The sequence below is a fragment of the Filicampus tigris genome, chromosome 1 (genome assembly GCF_054856515.1).
Source record: "Filicampus tigris isolate MCC_2025a chromosome 1, RoL_Ftig_1.0, whole genome shotgun sequence".
NCBI lineage: Eukaryota > Metazoa > Chordata > Actinopteri > Syngnathiformes > Syngnathidae > Filicampus > Filicampus tigris.
In genome coordinates this window covers 40,103,074-40,114,901 of record NC_141217.1, presented here as the reverse complement: position 1 = coordinate 40,114,901, position 11,828 = coordinate 40,103,074, and the positions used below count along the sequence as shown (strand labels likewise).

General features: G+C 44.1%; 2 protein-coding genes and 1 long non-coding RNA gene across 3 annotated transcripts; 2 read left to right on the top strand and 1 right to left on the bottom strand.

The window, feature by feature from the left end:
• Positions 1–179: 179 nt before the first annotated feature.
• pjvk (pejvakin) lies at positions 180–3,495 on the bottom strand. The gene is made up of 6 exons (XM_086045522.1): positions 3,221–3,495; positions 2,943–3,138; positions 2,484–2,625; positions 1,715–1,832; positions 869–1,012; positions 180–802 (listed from the first exon to the last, which is right to left on the bottom strand). Exons 1-6 carry the CDS (start codon positions 3,435–3,437, stop codon positions 501–503), a joined length of 1,119 nt encoding a protein of 372 aa, XP_085901648.1. The 5' UTR covers positions 3,438–3,495; the 3' UTR covers positions 180–500.
• A 2,045-nt stretch (positions 3,496–5,540) lies between these two features.
• LOC147154085 (cysteine-rich motor neuron 1 protein-like) lies at positions 5,541–11,490 on the top strand. The gene is made up of 4 exons (XM_086045836.1): positions 5,541–5,719; positions 10,013–10,225; positions 11,020–11,244; positions 11,399–11,490. The coding sequence occupies exons 1-4, from the start codon at positions 5,623–5,625 to the stop codon at positions 11,488–11,490; spliced, it is 627 nt and encodes a 208-aa protein (XP_085901962.1). The 5' UTR covers positions 5,541–5,622.
• A 22-nt stretch (positions 11,491–11,512) lies between these two features.
• On the top strand, positions 11,513–11,801 carry LOC147154084 (uncharacterized). The gene is made up of 3 exons (XR_015088726.1): positions 11,513–11,546; positions 11,634–11,666; positions 11,752–11,801. It is a non-coding gene; the product is annotated as an uncharacterized LOC147154084 (long non-coding RNA).
• Positions 11,802–11,828: the final 27 nt, after the last annotated feature.

Here is an 11,828-nt window from a genome sequence, read left to right as displayed (position 1 = left end):
TCCAATGATCAGCTCATCAGCAAGATTTGCAAAAGCCTGATAATGAGCCTGATGATTTGAATCAGGTGTGTTGCCGTAGGCATAAACCCAAAACAGGCTGGATTGTGGCTCTTGAGGACCGGACTTGGCCACCCCTGGTATAGGAGGACCAACCGTTGGAAATGTTGACAAACAGAGCTAGGAATAAAATGTAACATATAATTCATATTTAGAAGTGACAAAAGTACTCACAGTATGTACTTAAGTAGAAGTATCCTATAGATACTTAAGAAGCAGAAGGCAGTTACTAATTAAGTAGGAGGGAGTAAAAGTATAAGTTCATCTGAAGTCAAATGGAGTACAAGAAAAATGTCCAGTATGGATACCTGAAAATCTACTTTACAACAGTACCCAGTACACTAAGGAAGTAATGGTACTTGGTTACTTTCCACCAGTGTCAATAAGTACTTTTATCCGTGGACAACACAAACATTTACCCTTGTAAACAAAAACAACCGTTATCACTTAAGAGTTTTGTGCCAGAGGTCAAAGCAGGGTACAACATGCAGCCGTACATATTTTTGCCCGCCGAATGAGCATTCTGCACAGCCATAGACAGTTTCTCTTCGTTGATTGCCCATGCCGCACAGTGCACACGGCCCCTTGGGGATGTTGTGCTTGAGGAGGTTGACGCGTGTGTGGGAGCTTTCCCGCAGGTAGGCGGTGGAGATGTCGGTCATGCTGGCGGCTTTCTCGTAGTAGTCGGTCATCGTGTCGTCCATGAAGGTGTCGGAGTGAGTGAGCTCTTCCAATGTTCGGTCATCTGCATGCACGGAAAGCATACGGTCAAGACGCGGTGGAAGAATCAATCAAGCGGTCACTACCGCACCTGCTCTGAAGGGGTTCCCGTAGATGATGCCTGACAGGAAGCGGCGCAGGCGGCCCATTGAGAAGTGGCCGATGAAGCCACCCAGCTGCTCCCTGATTTGCTCCTGTTCAAATCCACCTTGAGATCCCGGTGCAACACGGATATCTGACACAGCAAAATAACAAATAGTAGAGCTACCTGACTTCAACAAACTTCCTGATCTTCTAAGGCAGTAGTGTCAAACACCATGTAGTATCTGAAAATATTTGGTAATCAATAATGAGAGTTTGATTCCTATAAGTATATTCACCATTAGTGTAAGCCACTGTAACATTATGCACAAATTGAAAATCGACACTCAAACAGGCAGTCACCAAGTGCACACTTAACAGCGGCCAACTTTACATGATCCACAAGTGGAGATCATAAATTTGTACATTACATTGGACTTTAGTGAATCAGTTCACCTGCGCTGCATTTCAAGGGAATGAGAGGAGCCCCTTCGATCTTCAATTGGCTGAGTTCACCCCCACAACGGCGCAAACACAATTTCTAACTGCGTCCGTGTACGAAAAGGCCCAAAAGATGAAACTCCACCCATGCGCACAGTTAGACTGCACTTTGCGCTAGCCTAACGCTATAGGCACAAAAATAAGGCACTAAGTGTTATAAGAGCCTTAGGCGTTAACCACGAGTTTTTCACGTGGCCTCGTAGTTAGGAACCTTTCATTTCAAACATAACACACTCCTCATCCTTGAGGTGACTCATTGCCATTCAGCTTTATTCCAGAGCAAACCACTTTTACTTGTGAGGTGCACTTGCCGGCTTGATTGTGTGTTGGCTAACAATATACGTAACCTTCTTACCGAGCCGCCCGTCCAGTCGAACAAAGAGCTCGCAGATGCTGAAGGCGATGGTGGTGTGAGCCGGGATGACGATGGCCTTATCTCGGCCTTTTGGGTTCCTGCCATCGTCGATCTGAAACTGCAGCAAACAACATGAAAAATCAATTTTGGTTCATTTGCATGCTATCCTCCAAACATTAGATACCGCCCCCAAGCCGCACGATTTGAACCGCAGGGTTCAAAGTGGATTTCAAGTCACACTGAATAATATCACAGGTCTTCAAACTTACAGTTTGAAAAAAATATATGATTTTTCGCCTTCAAATACAATTGGTTTCGGATCTGAATTGAAATTGTTGTTTGGCCTTACTGCAAGTCCACAAAGATGTGGAATACAAAACACTAGTGGTGCGCAGGCTCCCTCTAGTCATATATAAAGAATCACAGAATTAAATATACAAACTGTGAGTTGTTACAGTTGCCCGAACCTTTTTTTTTTTTTTTTTTCAAAACCAGTGCAGTACACTTTTTTAAATACAGTTCAATTGCATTTTATTCTTCAGTACAATACTGTTGCGTGTAATCCTTCAGAAGTATTTGTTTTCAAATACTTAATTAGGTACAACTTTTCTTTTCTCACGTGGAGGACATTTTTTTTATTTCGGAGATGGTAGTTGGTGTAAAAAGTTTGACAATTACTGTTTTAAGCACTATACGCGTGTCTTTCACTTGTATTTTTCAGATACAAATTGTTTGTCTGACTAGTTTTTAGTGAAGGATTTGTGTCTACCCTCATGGTGGCCCCCCTCATGCCGGCGTGGACCGTCAGAGAGCACTGTCGAGTGGTGCGTATGCTCTCCATGACCACACACAGGACGCTCCATCCGCTCTCCCGAGATTGGCGGACCAGGCAGTGTTCCACATCCACTTTCCTATAATGGAGTTCATTTTCAGTACTGCCAATTCAAAGTCTTATTGGTTATGCATCCAACATGGACACTGTCGTGTATTTTGTGTCAGTGTAGAATAACAAGATCATTTATTCAGGCAAGCCCACATCTCATATTCCCTCAGTCAGTCACAAATAGGTCAAACGTCCTCATACCGTACGTCTTGTCTTCTGTTCGGGTAAGGGAAGGATGTGTTGTTTTTTGGCCTAAATATGGTAAGCTGTGGTATGTCAGAAAAACAATACAGAGGATTTTCTGATGTGTGTTATGTGAATGAAGCTGACTGAAAGTTGAGTTACCTGGAATTGAGTTCCCGCAGCAACGTGGGCACTTCCACCTCGTGCTTGGTCACAATGCCAAAGGAAGCTTTGACGGCCACCGAGTCGGAGCCGCTGACGTTGAAGCCCACGTCGTTGATCAGGTGGTTTCCAAGGCGACCGTTGAGGGCCACGTCCGACTTGTCCTCATAGTTGAGCAGCTGATAAGAGGATACACCTGAAGGGAGTCAACCCACTTTAGTGATTCGGTGATGTGGTCTTCCGACTTTGGGCCTGCTCCTCACGCTGATTGTTTGTACCTGCTGTGATCTCCTTCTCCCCTACCAGGATATCTTTGAGGGAGAATGCAGTGGAGGCATACTTGTTCTTCTTCTTCTTCCAGAAACGCTTCTTTCTCTTCCTGGTGACAAGGCTGAGTGGCTGATAGCGGTCGGCCTCGCTCAGGCTCGGGACGGGGATCAACCTCCCGGTGTCGCCCACCTGCTTGACAAAGTTCTTGGTGGCCGCTGCAAACATCTCAAATGGAGGACCGGCGGCTCACACTAGCCTTGCAAGCTCATCACTGCGTGTCCCACCTCACGCTGGCTGTTCAATAATGCAGAGAGTTTGTAAGGTAATATGTGTGTTCACCTGCTCACCGTGAGGCTGCGACTTCCTGTCACATGACCCATGTTCTGGAAAAATACATTATGCAGATTTTGAGTGCAAATCTATTGCAGGGGAAGACAGTTTATTTCCCCAACTGTAGTTCAATGAATGAGTGATTTCGTTATTTTTGAACATGTGAGTGACATTAGAACTGAAACAGACCAAATGAAACGAACGTAAACTAAAACAAAAACGAAATTGTACATATTTGAAATGGAGTAGGAAGATGCAAAACTTATTCAGCTCTTCATTATAACTCTATATTATACATTACTTGAAATGAACATCAATATAGTACTACAGTAACATAATAGTTAACAAATATTGATATATCCACAAGGAGAAGCGGTATGGATAATGAATGAATGAATGAATGAATGATATATCCACACATTCTCATTCCCACATACATGAAATCCATTCATTTCATGCAGCTTGACGATGATATATATGAATACATCTGTGTCCTGCATGCATGTGCTTCCCTCTTTTGTGGTTCCACTTAGGACTTGACATGGCCAGAAATAGATGTGTCGCTTGTTCTTTGTGTCATCGCAACATAACTTAAGGCGGGGAACATTTTTCCTATCAAGAGCCATTTCAGTTTTATAGTCATCCGGGGGCCAAACTACAGAGTAAGAAATATGATCCAATGACTGAACATATCGTCACCGTTGGGCGACGGTTCCTCGCCTCTCCAAAACCACAACTTTTCAGGAAATCCCAAAAATGTTGAGTTACCGAATCGTCACATGATTAAATTTCCTTTGCGCATGCACCAACATCAACACAGCACCTCTACATGATCATCCATCCATCCATCCATGCATTTTCTGATGATCGATTATCCTCAAGAGAGTCACGGGCGTGCCGGAGCCTATCAGAGCTGTTTTCAGGTGGTGTCATGTGGAAACTAATTTAATATGCTTAAAAATCACTCATTTATCATTGATTGGAATGTCACCCGTGGCCATCAAAATCTGTGCTTGTGCTGAGCACCCAACAAAAGAAAATGCTTTAATATTCGACAAAAGTTAATGCGTGGTTATGTTATCTTCCCAAAATATATTTCAAAAGAGCCGTGGGTGATGCAATAAGAACAAAACAACAACAATGAGCTGACAATAGTGGAAATAATTTATGCACGCAAACTTGCCTCAGCCGATGGGCTTCCTTTCGTAATGAAGCATTACAGTTATCAATTTCAACAAAACATTCCCACTAAAATGCATCGAAGCTAGCAATTTTCACGATTTTTGTTTCCGAAAAACATCCAGACTTTTAATCCTCTCAAGCAGAGTCAAGGAGGGGTCCAGTTCACTGATTAACTGGCTTTTTTTTTTTCTTCTGTCAGTTGTGAATTGTTGTTCATCGCGCTACAAACGTGTTGATCTCATCTTCCTAATTTTTCCATCCATGCCTCTCCTGCCTCGCCCCTTTTAGTGCTCCCATCTTGGCATCGTTATACCCCAAGAGGATGATGCAACTTGCAAGGCCGGTCAAATGTTTGGACACAACTTCTCAATTATGGCATGACCGAGTGTGTCCAAATATCCGACTGGTGCTGTACGTGTACGTATGCGTGTGCACACCAAAATGAAGAGCAAGAAACGCTCCTCAATCAGCCAATGAAAAGAATTCACAAAAAGCTGAGGTGTCGGCTCTTGATTATCACTGCAAATGAGGGTCAAAGGTCATGCACAGTAAATCATTTTCTTTCATCTTCTTTTTTTTTCTGCAATGCCATCTTTCAAAATTCTTCATTGATCCCGGAGGATTTTCATGCAGCCTTTAATTACGTGCGTTGTTCAAAGACTGCGGTGGCGTCTGGCGGGGAGGCTGGCTCTCAAGTGGAACGAGAAGCGATGATGAGGAGGGAGGAGGAGGCGGGAGGAAGACGCAGTGAGGAGGAGGAGAAGGAGCCCAGCTCATCCGGGAGTCCGGTGCACTCAGGGATATTCTGATCTTTCGGGCTGGATGCTGTAGCTCGGGGTGGGCCACTTTTGAGTGTGCGTGTTTGTGTGTGAGGTCCTTGCATGCCTGGCGTGCAGAGATGGGCCCCTCCGTGCACATGAGGATTACTGTACTGCTGGCCGCCATCTCCCTAACTCAGGTGATTACTGTCAACTGCCAGGAAAACCCCAAGAACGGTGAGTAGTTTGCCTTCATCTGAGGGCCTCTTGTGCTCCCATGAGTAGCAGACCATCTTGGCATGTTCTTAGCATGACTTTGTCTCTTCGACTCATTGTGTTTTTATGGGCACGTCTCATTTTATTTGGTAGATTCACATCACTTAAAATTGTGTTTTTTGTCCCCTGGCAGCACTGTGGGTTAGTGTGCTTGCCTCGCATTTGAGAGGTTCTTGGTTCAAAGTCTCAGCTTGAGCCTGTGTGGAGTTTTCCTGTTATCCGAGACATGCATTGTAGGTCAATTGAAAACGCCAAGTCAGGGATGGGCAACTTAAATGCTGGCGGGGGGCATGGATTATCATCATCGCTACTGGTGGACCACATAGAACCACGCACTTCCTAACCAAATGTATGACAATAAATATGGACAAACTATATGCTTTTAACAGGACCAGACTTTTTCAGACCCATTGTGAAATGACATATAAATATGCCATTGGGATAGATTGAGTTAATGCATTTCATTTTTCATAATGCATCTTTCAATTAAAGATACACTATCCTCACGAAACTACAAAGGGTTTGAAACAACAAAATCATCACATATTGTATTTTTTTTCTGAGTGCAAAGGGCTATCACAAGAAAGTTTCCATTCAAGGACATCACCAAACTGCTGAACAAGAAACCGACATTAGGTGCAAGCACACATTTTCATTACATTCATTCACAAAAATCAACTCACTCACAATTGGAATATTATTGAGGTGCTATGCTTGTCCCACATATCAATCCAAATCTGACAAAAATGATTAGGCCTACTCACGTTGTAACAGGGCAGTCAGTATAAGACCCATTGTAAGTGCAGCTAGACAGACATGTCTGCCATCTAGTGGTGATTGGTGATATTACACCCTAAAACTACAGTCAGCCCCTGCGCAGTTCAACACCCCAGTTCCGCATTTGTGCAGATTTCTTTTTCCCATTATTTTTCCATATTTGGGATTTTTTCTATTTTTCGTGGTATTTGCCCCCTTCCCCACTTCACCCCATTTTTCATAGAACATGTTGAAATGTTCATCATTGTTATTTGAAGATTTGGAGGTTTGTAAAAACCTTTAATCAAGGGGTCTCTCAGAGTGTGGCCATGGGCTGACTGTGGCCCGCAGGCCGCCAGTTGCCTATCCCTGGACTATAGTGTATGCGCCTTACGATTGGTGACGGGTCTAGGGCGAACGCCACCTATGGGCCATCATTAGCCAGTCTCCAGTCTCTAGGCAGCCCACAACCAAACAATGAAGATCGTTATTCAATAATCGGTATTTCCCAGTATTTCTTCATACAATTTCTGACAATCTTTGAAGGTGCATCAAGAAAGAGGATGATGAAGACTCTTTGCTTTTTTTTCACTTTTGAAGTGAGGCTGCCTAAATCACAGTGAATCAAAAGTAGTTTTTTTTTGGGGGGGGGGGGGGGGGGGGTTCACAGGCTTCCTTCTCATCCACTGCGCAATCGTCCCTTAAGTTTTCCAAGTGGACTTTTGGCTTATTGATGAAGCTGCATGTGTGATGTGCAGGAATAAAACTACATTCAACACAATTTCGGACAAAAGAAATATAAATAAAGTGTGTTCAACTTGTTGGTCCCTTTTTGCACATCACAAAGATGCCAGCTGGACAAACAAAACAATTGTTCTCTTCTCCCAATGAGTGCTGTATGTGCTCTCAGCAATGTGCGGGGCAGCCGATCTATTTCGGTGCGAGGTCGGCGCCCAATGAAGGGCTTGCGAGTTCCACTCCTGTAATGATGTGGCCTCGTGGACGGGACGGACAAAAGCAGGCCACTAATTTTGGTCAGCTTTGGGCCCAGAGGCACACAAGACACACCCTGAGTGAAAGGATGCTCAATTATGCTCCAGTGGAAGAGACAACTTCAATATGCTGGTTTACTGATTTAACTCTTGGCTTTCGTTGTGCTGCTTGGGTGGAGGACGGCGTTTTAAACAGGTGTCACAAATGGCTCCACAAGTTGGCATGATGTGGGCGTACATATGGAAACTGAACTGCGGTGAGGAATTTTGGTGCCTTAGACCACCTCAATGTGCTGACATTTAAAATAATGACACAAGGATCCACATTTGCTCTTATAGTATATTCGGCCTGATTTTTTTTTAGGGTTATTTTAAGTGTTTTTCATCAAAAACACACAACCTGAATTCAAGTTTGAATTCAGCAAACGGGGAGGAAAATAATGCAAATATGACATTGCCAAATAAATTCTTAGTTCTGCAGCGGGGGTTGCAGGAGGTTCCTGCAGGCGTGGCATACCCCCCCACCCCAAAAAAGACAAACCACACGTTTCAGACCAAAGCCAACGTGTATAATGTCTACTGCGGTTTTCCCTAAAATAACTGCTGCTGGTGAGAAGGAGCGTCTTGCGCGGGGAGAGCCTTCACCACATAATTATGACCCACATGGAAAGGCTCGGAAAGCCTGTAGCAGGTGGCCACGTTCTGGACAAAAGTGGCCCAAACGGGCTGTAGATTGAGCTCATTCACCAGAAGCAATAGTTGACCAAAAACACATTTGCATCAAGTATCACATCAAAGCAATGAATACATGTCATAATAATTTTATATATCGCGGGTAAATAACAGGAGTCATGCCAGCAGGAGCTGTCAAAATCATAGTCTAGTCAGACTGATTGTTGTCACTCTGTGAATTCTTGTCATGATGATGCATGTTTTGAACCGCACCGTAATTGCTCCTTAATCACTAAGTCCCATCGTACACGTGCAGCAGCGGAAAGCCCCGTTCCAGTTCATTCTCGTGCACTCCCTCTGTGATTCTCTGTAAATGTTATGTATTAACATAATAAGAACCTCTTAGTCACATCACTTTACAAACAATCACTTTAAGCATTCCCGTGGATAATCCAACCAAAGAAATTTGAAGTATAACCCGACCCCCCAAATCACGAGTACCATCTCGAGCAGTTTTTCCCAACCTATATTGAGGTACCCATCGGATTCCTAAAATATTACTGTACACCGCCAAACAAAAATGTCACAAAAAGAATGCTGTAAAAAATGTTGTTCTCTTCTCGCCATTTTTACTCACATATTGTCTCATTCAGCGTGAAACTTGGCCTGTTTAATTGAACACAAAGCTGACAAATGCCAACGCGTGGAAAAACAGGTTGACCGTACCAACTCATGGAAGAACTGTTGTTGTGCTGTTCCCTATACGGTGCTGAATTTGTAACTAATAAATGATCATTTTCAGACAAATGAAGTGAATCACTCATCCCACATGCCACGCTCGCCGTGTGCCAAAAGCAGCCTGGTTGGAAATCACTGATCTGGTGGATAAAGCTGGCGAGGACATTTTTTGCGCTTACCTCAGAGGAGAAGGTTCATAGCGCATCAAAAGCACACAGAGGGAGGATACATTTCACACCATTTTCTCAGGAAAACAATCAAACTGTGCGTTTGCATCATTTCTTGATCTCTGTCTTTAATCCCCCCCCCCCCCCCCCCAGATAAGAAAACTGCCGTCAATTTAATTGTATCTAATTCTAACATTTATAGAACCAGGTTATTTTGTTGAATGACTGCTATGGTACGTTTACATCCCGTGGAAAATCGAATAACGTCTGGACGGATACCGCAAACAATTCAGCTCAGTCTATCGTAAAGTGCAACGTGAACCGCAATGCTTTGATGTGTCCATATCGCTGTTTTCATGACCTATCAGCTATCATTTCTGGTCAACCAGGCAACCAACCCTGCGTGACTTTCAGTCTTTCCCAGCAGAACTCAGACGTTTGTCTTTTCTGTCTGAATGTGACATGTCTTCTCATCGTTGCTCAGTTTTTGTGTGGGTTACCCACAAAATTCCTTGATGATTTTTCCGTGAATCTTAATGACCTTGAATTGCTTTGCATTCACCTTCTACTGATGTCTGCGCAATGCCACGCTGTTGGCAACTCAAGTCCACCCAGCCATTACTTTTTTCTGTATGGCCTCATTCGGGTTGTGGGTGAGCTGGAGCCATATAAAAAAAAAAAAGCAACAACCATTCTTTCTCAATTTAGAGTGCTCAATTAACCTAAGAAGCACGTTGTGGGAATGTGTGAGGAAGCCAGAGTAGCTGTCGCAAACACAAGCAGGCATGAGTAGAACACGCAAACTTGGCACAAGAAACAAAGATTCGAACCGTGAATGTCAGAAGTGAAATGCATACGTGCTAACAACTAGGACCGTTAACAAATACGGTAATTATGGCCAAACTGCATTTTTGATTGATCCCAAATAGACACGTGTGCTGACAATGGACAAGTGTACGCCAACAAAGAAATGTGGAGCCCCGAACCTTGCAGGATCTGTGTGTGCCAGTCCGGCAGCACCATGTGTGAGGCGGTGTTCTGCGACGACCTCGGCGACTGCGCCCAGTCGGTGACCCCGGAAGGCGAGTGCTGCCCGGTGTGCGCGGACCCCGCGACCGCGCCCACGCCAGACCCTTCCGCAGGTTCGTGTGTAAGCCGTGTCACTTTTTGTCAGTGTTTCCCAAACTTCATCTCATGACACACCACCAAGCAAAAAGCAGAGTCAGTGTTACGCTGCTGTTGGCAGGGAGTAGGCTTCATACAGGGCTAACTTCAACATACAGTGTTCCCTGGCAACAAGATGCCACAAGACAGTAGTAAATCACTGCTTTTGACAAAATGAAACTCCTCCACTAGTTTGTGGTACCAAGCTGCCACTTCAACATAGTTCCTTGGTAACAAGATGCCACAAGATGGTGGCAAAGAACTACTTTTGTTCAAACAACAATCGTGAACTCCCTGCAGCATACTGTAGATCCTTAATTGGCACGACGATACCAAAGATGGTGGCAAAGCACTAGTTATGTCTAAATGAAGCTCCTTAACTCACTTCAACATGGTTCTTTGGAATCCACATGCCGCAGAAGGGATTTTAATGCTTTTGCCTGAGAACAAACAAAACATTTTTTTTTTTTTCAGTGAGTATTTGGGGGAGGGAGGGAATCGGAATATCGGAATATAATGCAGGGATTCACTATAAACTGAAATAAAGATGCTCTTGTCTCACTTTGCTCAAATTTGTGATGCTTAAACTTTTACACACACTTACACTAAAATTCAACCATCTCGTGAAGGCGTATTTAATTGTTTTGCCTGTCATTATACATCGCTAGTATAGATAGATGAATACATGCAGGTGCATTATTTGAAGTGGCTGGGAATCACTGCCCTATGTTGATTCTCTCCTTGACTCATTCTGTGCTTGACTCTGCTGCAGCTCCCGTGGAGAAGGAGGGCTCGAGCTGCGAGGTGGATGGCGAGATCTACGTTCACAACGACATCTGGAAGCCGGCACCGTGCAGCGTGTGCGTGTGCGACAACGGCGTGAGCGTCTGCAGCGACGTGCAGTGCGAGATGGTGCCCAACTGCCACAAGATGGTGACCCCGGAGGGCGAGTGCTGCCCAGTGTGTGAAAACCTGGCCAGCGCCACCAGGCACATCGGTAAGGCCACAGGGCTCAATCTGTAGTTAAGCACCCTAGCCACAAGGATGTGCTGCTGTGTAAAGTGAAAACGTGAATCACAAGCTGCAAAACACTTTTAAAATGAAATGTTCTTTTTTTGTTTGTTTGTTTGTTTGACCGCTTTGTCTTCAAGCAATCATGGGTTATAGGGTAAGTGATGTTTTCATTTTCAATACCATCACACAATTAAAATCCAAGTATTCAAAGGACCCGCTTATGTATTAAAGCCTGATTTCTTTCTTATATAGGGACAGAAGGGCGAACCAGGTGATATTCCACATGTAAGTTATAAATAGCCAAATATGCAAGTTCAAGGGTTCTCTCTTCTTTTGAAACATATTGATATGACAACATACTCTCTCACTCAGCTGGTGGGAATCCCTGGACCTCGAGGACCCTCTGTGAGTATCTAGCTATAAGCACCAGCAAGGTCAGAATTTATGTGTGTATTTAAAAATAAATGCTTCTGGTGTGTCTCCGTTTCAGGGTCCGCCAGGTGCTCAGGGGAGAAATGGACATAGAGGATTTAAAGGCAGACGGGTAAGTCAGAACCACTGCAACAG